The 20,752-nt window shown below is 37.4% G+C and overlaps 1 protein-coding gene across 1 annotated transcript; it reads right to left on the bottom strand.

The window, feature by feature from the left end:
* Positions 1 to 7,841: 7,841 nt before the first annotated feature.
* Positions 7,842 to 15,201, bottom strand: LOC149413944 (uncharacterized). Its single transcript, XM_089643935.1, has 4 exons — positions 15,081 to 15,201; positions 9,160 to 9,290; positions 8,700 to 8,897; positions 7,842 to 8,309 (listed from the first exon to the last, which is right to left on the bottom strand). Exons 1-4 carry the CDS (start codon positions 15,199 to 15,201, stop codon positions 7,842 to 7,844), a joined length of 918 nt encoding a protein of 305 aa, XP_089500061.1.
* Positions 15,202 to 20,752: the final 5,551 nt, after the last annotated feature.

The following is a 20,752-nucleotide window of genomic DNA, read 5'->3' as shown; positions in this document are numbered from 1 at the left end:
TTAATTATAATCTATAAGTAACGTTTTATTAAAATAAACAGTTTTTATTGTAATATCGAATTATTATTATATTACAGATAAGTTTTTTATAATACTTTTACAAATTTGTGTATCGTTATTCAACTTACAATTATATTTTATACTTAAGTTAAATATGGTAAAGGTGCATTTTGTGCCGTTTATATTTAAATAATTGTTATAATTAATTATAATCTATGAGTAACGTTTTATAAAAACCAACAGTTTTTAGAATAAGAGATTTTTATTGTCCACTTACATTAAATGATACAAAAACTAAATATATTAAATTCAAAATTTACAACAAACAGACAGATAAAGTCAATTCAAATCTAAACATAAAAATTCATAAAAATTGTTTAACCGCGAACCATGGAATTCCTTGCAACTGCCCAAAATTGATTGAAATTCAAACAATAAAATACCTTGGGATAATTATTGATCAAAACTTAAATTGGAACTCCCAAATAGAAAATGTGAGCAACAAATTAAAAAAACTAACCTATTTCTTCAAAACAATAAGAAACATTTTAGATAAAGAACAATTAATTCAAATCTACTACGCATTAGCCCAATCTCAACTACAATATGGTCTTATCGGATGGGGAAGCTCATGCGATTCCACTATAAAACCAGTCCTCATAACACAAAAGGCAATTCTCAAAATTATACTTAGGATCCCCATCAGAACTCCTACCGACTATGTTTTTAAAACCCTGAATGTAATGACACCAAAACAATTATACGCAAAAGATATACTAATTTACGCATTCAAAAACCAGGACAACTTTACACAGACAAACTCAGACAGACTCACAAGATCCACATTACAACACATGTTACACCAACCTACAACTAAAACAACTTTTGGACAAAGAAATATGCAGTATTATTCTATAAAATTATTTAATGTCCTCCCCTTTGAAATAAAAAACATTAAAAAAATAACTGACTTCAAAAGAAACATTAAGAAATGGATTATGGATAAGGGAAGGAAGAATATAGATATAATTTTGCAACCCAACAAAGACTAAAGCTCGTATTATGTTTTATTTTTTCTCTAAATATTGTTTTTTAATTTTCTATGTAGTATTTTAACATATGTACTTATACTATTTCAAACATATAACCATGTACAATGTGACCTTAGAACGGGGTACCCCAGTAAGGACACATTATCTTATATAAAAAATTGTTAAATAAAAAAAAAAAAATAAAAAAAAAAAAATAAAAAAAAAACAAATTATTATTATACTATAGATAAATATTTTATTATTATTTTAAAAGTGTGTGTATCGTTATTCAACTTGCATTTATATTTTTTACTTTAGTAAAATATGGTATTTGCATTTTGTGCCGTTAATATTTGAATAAATAAATGATTAAGTACGCAAAACGTTGTAATAGGATAAATTTATTAATTTTAAATAAAGATTCACCGTTGGTTTACAGTACATTGTAAATCACAACATTACAAAGTCTTGATTCAGAAAAGGAAAAAAAAAAGAAATAACACCCATATGCATAGTCGGTTCCTCGAGACCTCCTCCACTCGACCTTAGTCGAGGTCACCTCAAGGAAATCTTAAAAACTCCCTTGAAATCCAGTTACGGCTTCACCCTCCAGAGAGGAACCTCCAGTAAGTCGAGTTGAGGTTGAGTGAAGGAATGATGTCATTAAATTTCTTATTATTATGTTGGCAAACTGTAGAGAATATGTTTATGGTTCACTTTTTTTATCTATGGGCTGTCTTCCTCTGAGATTGTGTTCTGTTTCTGTGGTGCTATCTGTCAATTCTGTTATTCAACTCAACGAACTCAACTGTCGAGTGCGAAGATAATTTGGTTAATTTGATTTCGTTCGTTTAGTGAGACAATTGTTATGGCCGGGAGGCAAGTTTTTAGTGAAATGGAAAAGGCGTGCTTGAGGGAATTAATTATAAAGTATAAATTGAACACCACGGGAACAATAGGGGCAGGAAATCCGAATGTAAACAAAATAGCATGGGTCCGGCTTACCGAAGAATACAATTCTATTGAAAATAACAGAAAAGTAAGTAGAATACTTTACAATTTTATTTATATATTTAACTACTACCTATAATCTTATAGCCTAACCTAAATAATGTTGTTTATTTTAGAGAACAGAAGTCCAACTTAAAAAATGCTGGGACAATTTGAAGACAAGGAGGAAGTAAGTCCTAGCCCTAGAAAAAAGGGAACGAATGAAAACTGGAGGCGGGGCATAGATACCTACACCGAGTTCCCAGGACATTGACGATGCCCTTCAAGACCAGACTGATGTGGAGATGCAGTTTGTCCGTGACAGTGACTCTGTGCTAGATGAAAGTCAATGTAATTTGTGTTACTTTTCTCCCTGTAGAGTTATTAGTTCCCTTGAGATAAACAAATTTTAGCTTCAATACAATATCATTAAAATATTTCAGGTATTGAAGTGGTGGATGAAATGCAAGATTTCCATCATGTTCAAGCTGCAGGTCAAAGTCTTGAGCAAGAAAGCGTCGAACTTGGTTAGTTTATTTATCCTTATATTTGTCATTAGTACCCTATACATATATTTTTAAACTTTTGGATAAACATGAGATATATCTTTTGACAGGACGATCTGTGGAATCTCCTCCTCGTCGACCAGAGTCACAATTACCTGACCATGCTGCTCAGGCAACTCAAAGACAAGGTGAGGTTTTGGATTTTATTTTATACTATACAGTGTGTAACAAAAAGTTACAGTCATATTTGAGGGCATGATCCTGCTAGGGGCATATGTTTGTATGATGAATACTGACATTTTTACCTGACTTATGGATGTTTATATTTATAATGTGTTTATATCAAAGAAAAAGTATTTATGTAGAAGGTATATTAACCATCCAGAATCTACAACACAAGCATGTAGTTGTTACAGTAGAACTGATGGCGCTCTGTGTACAATTTCCAAAATAAAAAAGTATTATTTATTTATTAATGTACATTAGTAATTAAGGGAAACTCATTGATACGTGATCAATCTGCAATTGTGTATTTACTCATTTCAGGTGCAACAAATACACGTGCCCGTGTTATTACGGAAGAGTTCAATCTTAGAAAAGCGCAATATGATAAACATCAGCGAATGGATGAAGAACTACATAAATTGAAGGTTGCTGAACAAGAGTGGTTAGTAAAGGCGGCACAAGAAAGGTACAATAAGGCTCGCCTGGAGAGAGAATGTGCGGAAGAGCTTCTCCGTTTAAACCAGGTCCAACGGGAGGAGGCGGAACTTAGGTTACAAAAATTAAAAAAATGATTTTTAAAATTTTATTTATTTTGTTGTTGTTGTGTTCTACAGAAAAAATAAAAAAAATAAAACACAAACCATTGTGTTTAAATTTTGAAATTTTATTAAAAATAATTAAGTAAAATGTCTTATAATAAAGTTATTTCTAATAATGCTCCCACGTTCATTTTCCTGTACCACAGGTAAGGCAATCTCTGGTTCTCTTAGTGGCTCTGGCAATTCTTCATTCGTTTGTATACTAATATTATGCAAAATAGCACAAGAAACAATAATATTTGGAACAGTTGTGATTTTGTTTTGCAGTTTCCTGCTTAGGAATGCAAATCGCCTTTTCAAAACACCATTAACCCTCTCTATGATGTTTCTTGTGCTGATATGTGATCTATTATAACGCTGTTGTGGTGGTGTTTGAGGATTGAGAATCGGGGTAAACATGTAAGATGTTTGGGCATATCCATTGTCACCTAACAGTATACCACTATTTCTTAGGTCACCCTCTTCAAATCGCATCCTGCATCGACTGTTGGTAAATATACGCGAATCATGTACAGAACCTGGCCATCTTGTCACTATGTCATATATTTCCATATGTGGGCCGCACACAATCTGAACATTTAAAGAAAAAAATCCTTTTCTGTTCCGATAAACTTCTCCATTTTCCCTCCTTGGGTTCTTGATTGGTACATGTGTACAATCTATAGTACCAACAACGCCAGGAAATCCAGCCTGTTGATAAAATTTTCTTTTAACATCTGACTTCTCGTCTACATTGGGAAATTTAATGTAGTGTCCGATTTTCAATGCAAATGCTTTAGATATTTTAGTAACTATTCGAGATACCACAGCTTGACTCAGTTTGTGGAGATCTCCACATACAATCTGCAAACCAAACAAACAAAATCATATAAATTGTTTGTGTTAAAAATAGATTATTAGAAGGTAGGTATACATATATTTGCTTGCATCACAATACCTAGGTAAATAAATAAAGTTGTACCTAGCCATGTGTATTGTGTACTCACCTGAAAGTTCCCTGTGGCATAAAATCTCACTGCTATGAGAAGCTGCAACAGAGGTGGTATTGGAAGACCTCGGTTTTTGGCACTCGGTGTTAAATTCAAAAGTGGCAAGAGGGCATTTATTATTGTATCTTTTCTAAATCGAAATCTTCTTCGGAATTCCACATCATCAAAATATTCCAGCGGATTTTCTGCATCCCGTAAATACCGCTTTGTAGGACGATATTGGTACAAATCTTCATAAATGTAGTCAATAAAATCATGGAAATTATTCATTATGCTAATTAACCTCAGAAATAATGTGGCTGCGCGCTGTTAACAACCTTTGAGGAGGCCTCAAGGTAGATCGCGATGTACCTTGAGTTTGACATTTCATTACTCGACTCGACTGAGGAATTTGCTCAAGTCGAGGATAGTTTTTTCAATTCTGCATACCAACTTTATCCTTGAGGTTGAGTCGAGTCACAGTCGAGTGGAGGAAATCTCGAGAAACCGATTATGCATATGGGTGTAAGTCTACTTTCGACCTTTCTTTGCCAGTTCCATGCCTAACTTCCGTACATCAGGGTACCAGCACTACATTGTGGACTGCTAGGTTCGCTTCTTTGGACAATCTTTTGTTAGCGCCAACTGCGTTCAGTCCTCCATTAATGGAGTAACCTGCATTTACCCTTGTTTCAATATCTCTGTCAGCCTTCCCATCTCTCTAAAACATACTTCCTTAATACACAAACTCGTCCACCTGCTCCAAGTATTCCTCATTCACAACTATATAATAAACCTAAAAATAATATAACACAACTTTAAAAATACCTACTTTAACATAATAAAACAAATATGCGTGATTTGTGGTGCGTAAGAGTCAAGCGCGTTAAAATGACTATAGGTTTTTCCCGCCGGTTGGAAGTTTACGATATTTAGAAGAATATAACATTCCAAAACTCATTTCCAAGAAACTATCCAGTTTTTGTAACCCAGTTGCACCATTTTTCTAGAATCACCATCATTCTAGATCTCCTGGGCCTCTTGCGTGGAGTTGATGTTTAAAAAAAATCAATGCTTTTTCTAATTCCTTCCACGCGAAACGCGAAACAACCAGTAACGTATTTTCTCCTGTTCCTACTCAGAACAGTGAAGCATATGTCACATTGCCTACTCCAGTACAAAATACACGACCCACCAATAAGAACTACCACTACGAAAGATAAATTGTTTTCGAGACATCAACTCAACAGAATTTGAAAAACAATTACTTGACATATTAAACCACAAGAAAGTAAAGGACATCGACGAAGAAAAACTCTCTGCGCTGATAATAATTAAAATATTATGTAAATTAAATGAAGATCAAATGCATTATTCAAAAATTAAAATCCTAAATATCTTAAAAAAGAGCACGTTCTCATTCATCATCTCAACAATCGAGGACCAACAATATTTCAATGTTGTTCAACATTGTATCTTCAAACATAGACCGAGCCACAAAACACCTACCAATATTCTCCACAATCATGATCGATGGGTACAATTTATTCATCAACTCCAAAGCCACCTGCAACTTAAACTCCTCAGCTTCCACCAATTACATCTCTACAAGCACCGCCTGCACCAACGCAACAAAAACCAAATTGGGTGTAAATTATCGGGCAAGAAACCAGCCAGTTTTACAATTTGAACATCAGTGAACCACGTATTTTTACCCGCAAGAACTGAACAAAAAGTTAGAAAAACAACATCTCGGTTATAATATTAACCACATTGAAAACCGTAAAATTCTCCAAAGTTGCTATGAAAGCTTCTGTACACTCTTGTAGAAGTATACCAACATTTTTTATTTCAGCTTTCAGTTCTATCTGCTTCAAAATATTATTTTTCTTTATTTCTCAACTTACTTTTAATTTTTTTATTTGCATTAAGTTTTATACTTGTATGATTTTATTTTCGATTTTCATATTACTTTTTATCTGTTTATTATTACTATTTATGAATTAAATATTTTATGTTTGACTACCACAACACGGGCATTAGCCTAGTGTGATAGTCGAAAGAAAATATACTGCATCATCATTAAAATATTTATTAAATAAACAAATTACAATAACACCTTTACATAGGAAATATCCAGTCGAAAACTGTAAATGTCCTGTCGGACATATGAAATGTACTTTCGAAAACTGTAAATGTCCTGTCGGACTTAGGAAATGTCCGGTCGGATATTGAAAATGTCCCATTGAACATAGGAAATGTATTACCTACTGTATTCCATATGTAGCTGAGACAATCCACATCTATAAAGTTTCTCTCCAAATGTCTTCTCCAAAGATACATAATGTTTTTTCGTTCCAGTGAATTTGTGGAATTTGAAAGCCATGATGTGTGATATCCTGTACTGGTATAGGTCTTTAGTGTTTATTGGTCGAAATATTTTTAGCTTAACATTCATTTGGTTATATTCAGTCACAAGTTGGCAAAAATGTCAAATAATTGATCCAACTCATTGTTTATTTTTCTTTTTGATATTACTTTTTACTTTCCCTTCAGTGATTATTGATTTCATGTTATTTATTGTAATCGTTGAATTTGTTGCGGCATTATTTACTTTGAATGTGGTCGTTTCATGTGCTTCTAGATCTCACACCCAAATCACTTTTCTGTTATTTTTTATTGTTTAATGTGGAAAATTAATTTCTTTAGAAGGCTATTGTAAAACATTTAAATATTTGTTTCTGGGAATAAATCAAAACAGGGAAATGGGGTTAAGCGGGAATTTAAATCGTACAGCTATCTACGTAAGTTATGTTGGGGTCGTTTTAGGAAACAAAGGAAAGGAAGGAAAAAGGTCTGAGGGGTGGGCAGGAATCTGGGGGTCAGTGTGGCCAGGAGCGAGAACTATTGTGCTCTCACAATGATGGTATATTGGTGTGCTTGTTTGAAACAAGTCCGGTTGGAGAGAAATAAAGTTCAAAATTGGTTGAATTACATTTCATATTAAGTATAACATTACGATTCATATGTCTTAAAAATTAATTGATAAGATTGTAAATAAGTCTTCCAAAACAACAACATAAATAAACCCATCCATGTACACTAAGAATCGAATAAAAATTTACAGGTTAAAACATATTTGTTCACAACAGCACGATACATTCAAATACCATATGTATATACTATATGAAAAGACATGCAATCAATTAAGCTACGCGGTGGTCAGTTTATTAATTGATTTTCAAGTGACGTAAAGAAAGAAAACGAATGCTACGTCGCGGGTTGAAGAACCGATATGACTTGAATGATTACTCATGATTCGAATTAGTTCTTGTGTAAGCGATCTGTTTATCTCATAAACCATCGCAGCCCGAATGTACTGAGAAGCGAGGGACCGGCGTTTAACAAACGAGACTGGCAGAAGGGGACAGTTATAAAACGGCTGTAAAAGGTTTGACTTCAATCTCATTACATGAATGGTTCTTTTATACGGTGAGTAAGAATGCGATTGTTAAAATTTCTTTACAAAATATTAACAGTATGAATAAGCGTGTGCCGTTTCAAATGTTCCCTTTGAGAACTGGCATAGTTGCAATAAGAACATGAAAAAGGTTTTTCTCCAGTATGGGTAAGCATGTGACTTTTTAAATATCGTTTAGCAGTAAATGATTTTTTACAGTAGGAACATGGATAAGGTTTTCCTTCAGTATGGGTGAGCGTATGGTTTGTTAAATTTCCCTTAATAGCAAAAGTTTTATTGCAGTAGGTACATGCGTAATCTTTTTCTCCGATATGGACAAGCAGGTGACGTTGTAAAGTTCTTTTCAAAAAACACGAATATTTGCAGTAGGAACATGAATAAGGTTTTTCGTGGGTATGGGTAAGCATGTGACTTTTTAAATTTCCTTTAATAGCAAATGATTTCTTGCAGTAGGAACATGAAAAAGGTTTTTCTCCAGTATGGGTGAGCGTGTGCCTTTTCAAATGTCCCTTTTGAGAACTTGAATAGTTACAATAAGAACACGAAAAAGGTTTTTCTCCAGAATGGGTAAGTATGTGACTTTTTAAATTTCTTTTAATAGCAAACAACTTGTTGCAGTAGGAACATGAATAATGTTTTTCTCCAGTATGGGCAAGAATGTGACTTTTTAAATATCTCTTAACGGTAAATGATTTTTTACAGTAGGGACATGAATACGGTTTTTCTCCAGCATGGGTAACCATGTGATTTTTTAAATTTCCCTTAATAGCAAATGATTTGTTGCAGTAGGTACATGAGAAAGCTTTTTCTCCAGTGTGGATAAGTATGTGACGTTTTAAAGTTCCTTTCAGAAAACACGAATAGTTGCAGTAGGAACATAGATGAGGTTTTTGACCAGCATGGATAAGCATGTGACTTTTTAAATTTCCTTTAAGAGCAAATGATTTTTTGCAATAGGAACATGAATAAGGTTTTTCTCCAGTATGGGTAAGTATGTGACTTTTTAAATTTCCCTTAATTGCAAAAGATTTCTTGCAGTACGAACACGAATAAGGTTTTTCTCCAGTATGGGTGAGCATGTGACGTTGTAAATTACCCTTTTCAGAACTTGAATAATTGCAGTCGGAACATAGAAAACGTTTTTCTTCAGTATGGGTAAGTACGTGAATTTTTAAATGTGCCTGTAGAAAAAATGAGCTGTTGCAGTACGAACATGAATGAGATTTTTCTCCACGACGAGTCTCCAGGTCCGATAATAAACCTGAAAAAGATAGGTATGCATAATGAAAACAGAAAATAATTAAACCGGATTCAGAAAAAAAAAAAAAAGATTTTACCTTCAGTCTGGGTTATAATTACAGAGCGCTCTAAGCATTCCTTTTTAATATCCGGCAGTTCTATATCTATTTCCACGGAAGGAATATCCCCTTTAATTTCTCCCAGGGTTCCTGGTCCCGCCTTGATGGGAATAGTCTCCACATTAACGCTACCTGGAATGACAAAATATGTACAGAATTTACAGCAATACATTGATATTAATTTATTCAATATCCACGGTATTAATATACCATAAACAATAATTGTATGCCATAATATACAAGAACAATAAACACTAAAATAAATTAATAATAACGGTGGCATTTGATCGTTAAATGAAGTGAGAAAGTATAAAATTAATACAAGCTCTAGAAGTATATTAAAATAGGAGATATAAGTACATACAACATATAATGAACAGGTGTAAGTCGATATAGTTTTAATTAATATTGATTAGAAATTAATGATAAAAGAGCATTCTGTACCAACGTTCCGTATAGTTAAATAGATCCGCCACATCTGCGTATCTATTACTAATTTCAAGGAATCTTTGTAAAAGCGAATGTTCGAAATGCTCAGTCGTGGTATGATTACATTTAATCATGGTATTGGATTGATTAGCTCTCGTAGATATTTGATATTCAATGAAGTTAATTCAACCAAAACCGTTTTTAATTTATTAATTAATTCCCGACTAGGCTTTTACATAAAGATCAAAAAAGAAATTTAAAACAACAGTACATCAAAAATAAAAAAATATTTAAAAATAAACCATAGAACACAATAAACTAGTTGAGTTAGTATAAGCCGCGTTTATCGCTAGACTGTTAAGTTCCTGGGATTCCATTTTATTACTTAAAAAATAAGTTTATTTTTTATTTTTGAAGAATGGAGAATGTGTCAGCCTGGATTTCAATCTGGTCAGACTTGAAATATTCGGTATAAGCGACCGCGTCGCTTGGTAGGAAGTATTTTGGGCGACAATAATTTAAATACATTAAAATGTTCACTTTGTTTTGATATTAGAAAACTGTAAAGATGTATTTGAACATATTTATAGTTGAAGAAATTGAACGGCTTTTAATCGCGCGATCAGAACTCAGCCACCGACCGGTCATTGAACACGATAAATAAACTCCGAACTGATATTTAGTGTTCAGCGTAAAATTAATTGTGTCATTATGAATTGAGATATGATTTAATATTATTGAGAAACCAGAAGAATTGCCAATTTAGAATACATACTTGAATGACACGAGACATCCACTTTAGGGAAGTTTTTAGAGAAAGCATTATTTTCTTGAAAATTTCAGACAAAAGGTCTAGTTTCTTAAAACGTGGTGATTTATGTAAGTAATAAAATATAGTGAAACAACAGGTTGAGGAATTATAATCTGTTAAATGGAACCATCTAATTATAGATAACCAAGTACCCTTAGAGCCCTAAATAAGATCCACAACAAAGAAATTCCGTCAATCATACTATGCATGATCTTAGAGTTAAAATCTTTGAATTGACAGCAATACATTACAGATGCCATTACATGCTCCCCGAAAGTACCGGAGAACTCTGAGAAATGCCTTCTGGTCTCAGGTTTGATGAAAGGAAAATGCTGATCTATTTCCTTCTCGTGGTGGGGAGTGAGCAACGACCTCGTATCGGCAAATATAGACAGGGACCGAGCGTTGGCCGGAATAAGCTGAACACCAACTTTCGCCCTACCAGGCGTCTGTTGTCTAGGGCACTCTCTTGTCCTGGAGAAGTAAATAATCTCCAAAGGCGGAAGAACCTTCGAGGTCAACGGCATAGGATGTGGAAATAAACGGGAAACTACCACATTAAAGGTCCAAGTGGCATCCCAAGAACCAGCAAAACATGAATACCCAATCTCAAGTAAAATTCTCCGAAGGTAAAATAGTCCCCCGTTCGGATCTCCGGGTGGGGACTGCTCGAGATGCTAGAAACACAAAGTCAATAGCGAAACCAAAACCAAATACAAAGAACCAAATAGCGAGATGGGCAACGTGGAATGTCCGCACATTACTGCAAAACAGCAAACTGGATAAACTGAAAGCTGAGATGCAAAATGTAAATTTGAATGCCCTAGGTATAGCAGAGATGAGATGGCCCAATTGTGGAGACTTCTGGAGTGGCGAATACAGAATCATCCACACAGGATGCATAAAGGATAAACCAAGGAGGAGTAGGCGTTGTGCTGTGCAAGGAGTGGAGACGACGGGTTAAGGGATACGTGCAATATAGCGGAAGAATTATTCTAGTCAAAATAGAAACAAAGCCTATAGACACTGTAATTATCCAAGTATATATGCCAACATCTAGTCATAGCGAAGAAGAAGTAGAGGAGGTATACAGTTCGCTAGATAAACTTATATCAGAGATAAAAGCAGGTGAAAATCTGATTCTCCTAGGAGACTGGAATGCTGTTGTAGGAGAAGAACGTGAAGGAACTTGCATTGGACCCTTTGGGCTGGGTGCAAGAAACGTCAGAGGAAACAGATTGTCAGAATTCTGCGAATAACACAAATTAGTGATAGCAAACACTTGTTTCCAACACCACCCAAGACAGCGATACCCCTGGAAATCCCCTGGAGACAGACAAAGACTGCAAATAGACTATATAATGGTTAGACATAGATTTAAAAACCAAATAAAAGACTGTAGAAGCTATTCCGGCCCAGATATAGATAGTGACCATAATATGGTAATGGCCAAAAGTCTTCTAAAACTGAAAAAAATAAAAAAGAGAAATAATTTCAAATGGGATACAAAAGTATTAAAGATAAAAGAGATCAGCGACAGTTTTAGGGAAAAGACGCAAGAGTGCAACTTAATGGAAGAGGAGAATGTGAATGAGATCTGGAAAGTGATAAAGACGAAGATTATAACTACGGCAGAGGAAACTATAGGCAAGGAAAAACCCCAAGCAAGGAAGGAATGGATAACCGATGAGATCCTAAATATGATAAAAGATAGAAGAGAGCTTGAGCAAAAATGATAAAAGAGCTGAATCACAAAAGGAATACAAAGTGCTGAGAAACAAAATAAATAGAGAGTCAAGAATAGCCAAAGAAACATTCTACCAGAATAAATGCGATGAGATAAACGACGACCTCAAGAGAGGAAATGAAGAAAGAGCTCACGCTGCGTTGAAAGACTTCTTTGGGATGAGAGTTGGAAAGGGTAATGCAATAGAAGGAGAAGACGGTAAAATACTCTTCGAAAATAACCAAATAGGAGAAAGGTGGAAAAGATATATCGAAATGCTGTACAATGGAAAGGGAAATTGTGACAACGAAACATTGATAGAAAGAGAAAATGAGGTAGACGCAGATGATTTGGGAGATCCAATCACTAGAGAAGAGTTTGACCTCGCACTGAAAAATCTCAAAAACGGGAAAGCACCCGGAATCGATGACGTTCCGGCTGAACTAATTAAGCCAGCAGGAAAAGGAACCACAGATGCCCTGTTTAAAATGATACAAACCATGAATAAGACTGGAGAGATACCAGAGGATTTTGAGAAATGCCTAATTGTCACATTACCAAAGAAGGGAGGCACGACGAAATGTGAACAACACAGAACTCTTAGCCTAATATCCCATGCCTCAAAAATATTGACTAATATCATTCTAAAAAGAATCGAACCAAAAGTAGAGAACATCCTTTCCGGAGACCAGTATGGCTTTAGAAGAGGTGTAGGAACCAGAGAAGCAATATTGTCGCTACGAATACTACTAGAAAAAAGAATAAAAAGAAACCAAAACACATTCATCGCATTCATAGACCTGGAGAAGGCTTTCGACAAAGTAGAATGGAAAAGACTTTTCGAGATTCTGAAGAGAATTGACATAAAATATAGAGATAGACGAATAATCAGGCGCTATACAAGAATGAGGCCGCTATAATTAGATGTGACAATGAAACAAAATAAGCTAGTATAAGGCAAGGGGTGAGACAGGGATGCTCTCTGTCACCTGTTCTTTTTAATGCTTATATACAGAGTGCTATTGATGACTTGAGAGAGAGAATGAGTCACAGAAAAGGTGTAAAGATACACGGGCAAAAGGTGGATATGATTAGGTTTGCTGACGATATTGCTTTGGTTGCTGAAAGCGAAGAAGAACTGCAAGAGGCCTTAACAACCATGCAAAGCATTCTTCAAAACAACTACAACATGAAGATAAATAAAGACAAAACAAAGCTGCTGACTGTAGGCCGAATGCAACATCAGATGAGAGTAGAGATGGCAGGAGTCCCACTAAAGAACACCAAGGAGTTTGTCTACCTCGGGAGCAAAATAACATGGGACGGTCGGTCTAAGGGCGAGGTCGACAGCCGTATACATCAGGCTAGGCTTGCATTCAATAAAAGGTCGAAAATAATAGAATCCAATAATATAGACCTAAAACTGAGAATACTCCTCATCAAGACCTATGTATGGAGTATCTTGATGTACGGCTGCGAAACATGGTGCCTATCCGAAAGAGATAAACGGAGACTAGAGGTTTTTGAGATGTGGTCCTGTAGTTATGGTGGTGTATAAATGAAAAGATCTCTCACTCAGTATAGCGTTTATTGATAAATTGTCAGCTGATTTTACAATCACAATATTTGGCGTTTGTTGTGTACAAATACTAGGAATGCGCGCGAGACTAAGCCGTAGTAAATCGTAGGTAGGTGCAGCCGAACGATAGTAGTTACTGAACACTGATAATATGCTCGCTGCGTCGGGCCTATTTATACTAGACGGCCGACGGTAGCAGTGGGTAGATGGATGGCAACTAAATCGAAGACACTCGCTCGATCTGGATCATTCGCGAACTTTCGACGGCTTGGCAATTATGCCTAGGCCGTAGGCTCGAACCTTCTGGCGAGTTCTCGTAGTATCCGAGACTGATTGCACGAGTATTGTCGCGAGTAGATACTTGAAACAGGTAGGTTGCTTTGTTTACGATTTCGACTGCGAGTACGTACCTAAGTAGGTCGAGCGGTTTATTATTAATTATTTAATCTGGATTATTCTCGTCGCCACAGTCCTATAGAAGACTGTTAGGAATTTCCTGGAGAGACCATGTTACAAATGAGGAGGTTCTCCAAAGAATCGAAGAAGGAAGGCACCTGCTCAGGACCTTGTCCGAAAGGCGTGCAAGATGGATCGGCCATGTTATACGACAAGAAGGCCTCTTGCATGTCATAATAGAGGGTATGACCGAGGGGACCAACTCTAGGGGACGCCCATGCCGAGAGTACCTGGAGGAGCTGCTGGTGGACGTGCGCTGCTCATCATATGCAGAAGTCAAAAGAGCCGCACAAGACAGGGAAGAATGGAAGAGGAGATTGGATAAAATTACTGCAAACCAATCCCAGGATTGAAACCAAAGAGAGAGATATTACAGATAAAATCAAAAGAACCGATATCCAAGAAAAGGGGAAGTAGAAAACAAGCTGTTGTCCTAACTGCGTCCATCTGAAATACCTCGGAATTCTTATGTATGATAGTGTCAAAGTTGTTAGGTGTATAGTTTGTGTGTATTGTATGTATTTATTGCATTTGGAACTAAGTTAATGATGAAGAAAGTCTTTACAGTGTTTATGTGTATCGTTGGTGTGTATAACAAATGGAACTACAATTTAATTGCAATAATACATATTTATTGGAATACAAAAATACACCTAAGATGCGTAATCTTATAAACCGGAACTATTTTTGTAGGTAGGAGAGTGATATGATTAATTGAGTGATCAAATGGGTCTGGGCAGGAGCGTGCGGAATAATAGGTTAATACTTTTTCGTTAAAAGTTAAACAAAAAAGGTATTTAAAAAAAAAAACATTACAAATAAAAATCAGGCAGCTGTTTTGACTGCGTTAATATGAAAAACCTTTTTGATGTAAGCAGTGCTACTTACTAGTTGGCTGAACACTCTTGGCATACTGCAAACATTCCTTCTTTACATCCGGAAGGTGGATGTCTATATCCATATACGGCATTTCACCTGCGCCTTCTTCCTGGGATCTTGGATCCGTCTTGATGTTAACACTCCCTGGATTGGGAAGATCCATGGCATTGCTGTGATATTGTCGAGTGGTGTTAATTGGTATCAGATGATTATGAAGCACAACTGCAATAAAACATTACCTAAGTCATTCATCCAATTTCATTCAAATATATCATAGATGGAAAAAAGCTTAGGCATTTCTGGTCAAAGCGCCATTGCGAAGTTTTTTTTTTCATGAAAACATTCCTATGGAAATTATAGATTTATCATTTACTGTATCACCTGCAATACACGGCTACTTTTACTAATGAAACGTAGGAAAAGCGACCGCCCAGTAAGAATATAACAAAAACAATCGCATTGTTGATTCACAAAATGGGAACTACAGAAATAATTATTGTTCAACGGTATACTTTAAATTAAAGCGCTTACTTACTGACGTGTATTACATAACGGTTAGTACAGATTTTTCAATTTAACTGTAATTATATTTATCAATATTATTACTAAAAAAACCACTTGCTCACGTCTATTATTGACATTGAGGGTAAATGAAAGTCAAAAGATGTTGTAAGGAAATTGACTAACATGATCGCGTTAATTCTTTTGTTCAGGATATGCATGATTAACGATATATGATGAAGTAATCGTTTGTTTTTAATGTGCGATAGCGACCGTAAATCAACAACTCGCGTACACTCGTCTGTCTTGCTAACCTAGTTGGTGTATGACAAAACATCATATTACATGGCGAAAGCTATGTAACCGAATAAGTCAGTGTCAAGACGATATATTTTTACAATATAGAGCACCAATTAAGGAGCATATTCGTTACTTGGTCAACAATATAGCAAGAAGCTGTTATTGACATAATAGACTAAGCGCGGGCCGTCAATTCCAAAGTGTAAAAGAAACGTCACTAGGGAAGTAGAGCGTTAAAGTTTTAAGAACTTCGATATAAAATTATAATGGTTATTGAAAAAATCTCAAATCGTATAAATTTAACACAATTATTTGTAGTTTATACAAAATATGACTTCGAAAGTCGGAGCAACGATCACTGCATGAAAGTTTTATCTCAACTAAACCACAGATTTAAAGGTACTACGGGTTCACCATAGATGTGGATAGAAAAAAACTTATACTGATATTTTTTTAAAAACTCTGCCAAAACCGTTCATTCATTAGCCAAAAAATATTTTTTGTGGAATGTACAAAATGCCGAAGAGTTTCCTCAAGAGAACAATTTTATATTTAACAAACTGCTGTCTTGTGAAAATCAGCTTAAAGTATCGGTATTTACATCCCATTTTCTCAAGCATTTTTTTTTTAATATGGTGTTTTATGCTGGGTGTGAGGTAGGTTTGAGTAGGTGACACTGTGGTGGGTAATGAAATATTATGTTTCGTGAACACCTCACTAGGAGAACCTGTGCTGAGGTGTTGACTTGGTTATGATTAAATGGTACATGTATTGGTTAAATTTTCTTATATAAGTGTAAGTTGAGATTTTAAATTATTATTTTTTTAAAATGGTTAGTGTACATTGTTATTTAAAGAAAAAAGGAAAAAAAATATTTATACGCACATATATATATATATACACCCATGTATACATACATACCTATATATATATATATATATATACACACATATAAGTAAACACATGCATACATACATACATACACATTCATCAATGATTATGTTTGGTTTGGTGTTATAATGTTTTGTATAAAATGGATATCTTGTTTTTTGATCCAGGCTGTGATCAGTTTTTTGTGAATGTTTGTGTATGTATTTCCCATTAGTAGTAGTTTCAGAGTGGTGGGCATACAATTAAAAAGTTTTGTAGCATAATACTGGAAGTGTCTTTGTCCATGTGTGGTGTATGTTATCGGTATGTTCAGGGTATTGTTTATTGTCGACCTTGTTTTTATTGTTGTTTGAGGTGGCATTGGAATGTCTAGTTTCTGTTGGAGGAAATTTAGTAGTGCAGATTTGGCATAAAGTTGTCTTATTGACATGACGTCTAATGTTTTGAAAATTTCGCTTGAATTTGTGTAGAATGGTACTTGCAAGATGATTTTAATTATTGCCTTTTGAATTTTTTGTATTGGGTCGATTGCAGTGTTTGTAGCGCTTCCCCAAGCCAGAATGCCATATGTAACAATCGATTGACAGAGTGCGAAATATATAGATCTAAGTATTGAATGTGGGAAAATGTTTTTGATTGACTTTATTAGGTGCATGACTCTTTTTAGTTTATTAGTAATGAAAGTTATGTGGTCAGTCCAGCGTAAGTGTGAATCAATAATGACCCCTAGGTATTTTGTTTGGTTTACCCATTCTATACGCTCGCACTGGCAATTGGGTGAAGTTTGTTCACAGTCATGTAGAAACAGGTCTATGTTAGGTGGAGGTTGACCTCTTTGTGTAATACTATGTGTGATGTATTTTGTTTTTATTGTATTAACGGTAAGAGTATTGCAGTTAAGCCATTTTTTGACAACTGATAGACTTTTTTCGGCAATTATAAATACATCTTTCCATGTGGCTGCTTGACAGAGAAGTACTGTGTCGTCAGCGAAGGTCACGATTTTACCTTCAATTTCTATGTCACATAGTTCGTTTATGTTTTTTTATTTATTTTTATAGTGAATACCTCACAAAAGTCCCAACTGCTCCCGTCTGGAGCCAGTGAGACTATGGCATCCCCAATTGGGGGATGTTGTGAGGCTGAAGTTAAGTGGGGAAGGGAAAGAGGAAGGTGGGGAAGTACCTGGCTCTTCAGATCTAGTCACTAAACACGGCTAAAGCCATTTGGAGCAACGTTTCAATTCTGAATGGTGGTCTTACACCAGGGCGATACTGGTAGTATCTTCCACTCTGGAACGTGCCGCAAATATACTATATATTATTTTAATTAATTAATTGTGAAATAACACAAATTAATCAAATAAAATTTATTTGCGCACGCCAGGTTCGAACCCGCGACCTTCGGAATGGCAGTCCAATGCGTTACCACTGGACTATGCCGCCCGTCAGGATGACGTCTAGATGAGGAACAATAAAGGGCCGAGTACACTCCCTTGTGGGACTCCGTACGTGATCAAAAGTGGATGACTTGTCTTGCTGTCAATTTTTACTTGTTGCGTTCTGTCAGACATGAAGCTTTTAATTAGATCGAATTCTATTCCATTAATGCCCATTATATCGGACGTGCAGAGCCAAAGTCATTATGAGATAACAAGATCTCAAGTTTTTACGATGTCCTTAATATTTTTGATAAAACCATTTAGATATCTGCGTCAAAATAAATATGATACTATAATATTATTCCACATCCTTAATGTGCGACTGCTATAGTTAATATTAATGGATTTTCGGCGCCACCATACATTTAAAAACTAATGTTTTTGTTTTGTTCAACACAGTGAAGAGATAAGGGTGATCGCTAATTACTCTCATTGAACATGTGTGAAATTTAATGTCTAATTTTGTCCAATAAATAGAGAAGTAACTGGTACAAACAGTCACTTCTCATCCGAGAGTACTCGGGAAAGTAATACTTGTTTAATTTAATGTTTTCCTACTGCCCCTGCAAAAACTCTCAGATCAAGGGGTCAATGTGTGCCGGTGCCCTATTGAATTTGCAGTATTTATGCGGGCTTCACTAACTTGGTCCCGTACAAATTGGTCCTTCGTGCCGGTTCTACGCATAACGCCTTTAATCGTGCTTCAGTGAAGATGCCTTCGCTTCGCAGTGGCCGTAAAATCTCTACGTCATCCGGGGCGTCGCGATCAGCAACCAGCGTTCCCGCAGACCGAGACAAACGTATGTCTCGCCGAGCCCCGGACCCTACCTCCAACTCTCCGACTGATGTTCCCATTAGCCAAGATGCACCCCAGCAAGCTGATCAAGCTATGCTTGCCTCAGACTCCATTGAACAATCAACCACAGCTTGGGGTCCCATCCTGACCCACAGTTCCCCGGCCCCCCAGGAGTCCGACGGAGAGGATGATAACCAACGGTCAGAGTCAACTGAGGATGCAATACAAATGTTGCGCCGTGAGTTGCACACTCGAGAGAAGCAGCACGTTAAGCACACCGCCAACCCACTTGCAGCCCTGGCAGCAGCAACAAAGACATCCGCCGCACTGCAAGCAGGCCACCAACCTGCCGATTGCGTGGCGCCTGGAGCATGGCCCACCTCAAATGCCGGCTACGCTATTACAGCACCCGGGCAAGCCTCGAAAGCATGCCCGGTGCAAACAGCGCCTGGAGTGTGGCCCGCCTCGAAAGCCGGCTACACTATCACAGCACCCGGGCAAGCCTCGAATGCATGCCCGGTGCAAACAGCGCCTGGAGCGTGGCCCACCTCGAATGCCGGCTACGCTATCACAGCACCCGGGCAAGCCTCGAATGCATGCCCGGTGCAAACAGCGCCTGGAGCGTGGCCCGCCTCGAATGCCGGCTACGCTATCGCAGCACTCGGGCAAGCCTCGAATGCATGCCCGGTGCAAACAGCGCCTGGAGTGTGGCCCGCCTCGAAAGCCGGTTACACTATCACAGCACCCGGGCAAGCCTTGAATGAATGCCCGGTGCGTACACTGCCGGGAACACGGCCCGCCTCAAATGCTGGCCACGCTATCATAACACCCGGACCCGCCTCGAATGCACGCTCAGTGCACATACTGTCGGAAACTACGGGACACACGGCACCCGTGGCAAGCATTCCCATAGCCGATTGTACTCTACCACAGTACCTCGAGCGACAGCCCCAAGCAGCAGTACCTGGAGAAGTGAAATTTACGCATAACAGATCGCAGCAATTCCCTACGAGTCAGGATTTTTCACCACTGTTTCCGCCACTGCCTACAGCCGATGAGACAGCACAGCACACTCACGAGTGGGTGCAAAAAGGCGCTGATCAGCTGTCTCAGATCACCTCAGCAATAGCTGAGGGTTTTCGCACGTCCCGTGCCCAAGAAAGCCCTCGCACGATAGAGGACGATACACGGATGGCCGCCTTAATCGCAAGGCAGACCACGGCCAAGGATCTTCCCCTCTTCCTGGGTGACCCGCTCGAGTGGCCCACATGGCCCAGTACACCCAATCCACAACCACTTGCAGAATGACTTCATCCGTAAACCTCATCCGGCTGCAGCGTGCACTAAAAGGGAAGGCTCGGGATGCAGTCGGCCCTCTCCTCATGGATCCCACTCAAGTTCCAGAGATCCTCTCTGTCCTGGAGCAGCGATACGGTGGCGCCAGCGCAATAGCCACGCTGATGTTGGAAAAGGTGAAAAAGCTGCCGTATCTCACAATAGACGCAACCCTCGAGGACCTGACAGACTTCTCCGGAACCGTCCAGAACTTGGTGGCATCACTTAGGATCCTTAGGACTGACGGATACCTGACCAACCCCACCCTACTGATTGACATGACAACAAAGATGCCGATTACGCTACGGATGACCTGGCTGTATGAGACACGTGGTCTTACGAGTCTAGCTACAATAACTCAGCTCGCAGCATTTCTGAAAAGTATGGCTAACGCTATACCCAACAGCGGGATGATCGACCCAGTGCGACCTCGACCGCGACGGACCGAGC

Source organism: Hesperophylax consimilis, chromosome 20, assembly GCF_061612785.1.
Source record: "Hesperophylax consimilis isolate HC1 chromosome 20, BYU_Hcon_1.0, whole genome shotgun sequence".
NCBI classification, from domain to species: domain Eukaryota; kingdom Metazoa; phylum Arthropoda; class Insecta; order Trichoptera; family Limnephilidae; genus Hesperophylax; species Hesperophylax consimilis.
This window is presented reverse-complemented; position numbering and strand designations above follow the sequence as displayed.

Excerpts from the sequence above, each read along its gene's own strand:
- LOC149413944 (XM_089643935.1), bottom strand. The coding sequence starts at position 15,201 with ATGGATCTTCCCAATCCAGGGAGTGTTAACATCAAGACGGATCCAAGA. Across the intron at positions 9,291-15,080 it reads TCCGGATGTAAAGAAGGAAT|GTAGCGTTAATGTGGAGACT; the intron begins GTTTGCAGTATG and ends TTGTCATTCCAG. Across the intron at positions 8,898-9,159 it reads AGGAATGCTTAGAGCGCTCT|GGTAATTTACAACGTCACAT; the intron begins GTAATTATAACC and ends AGTTCTGAAAAG.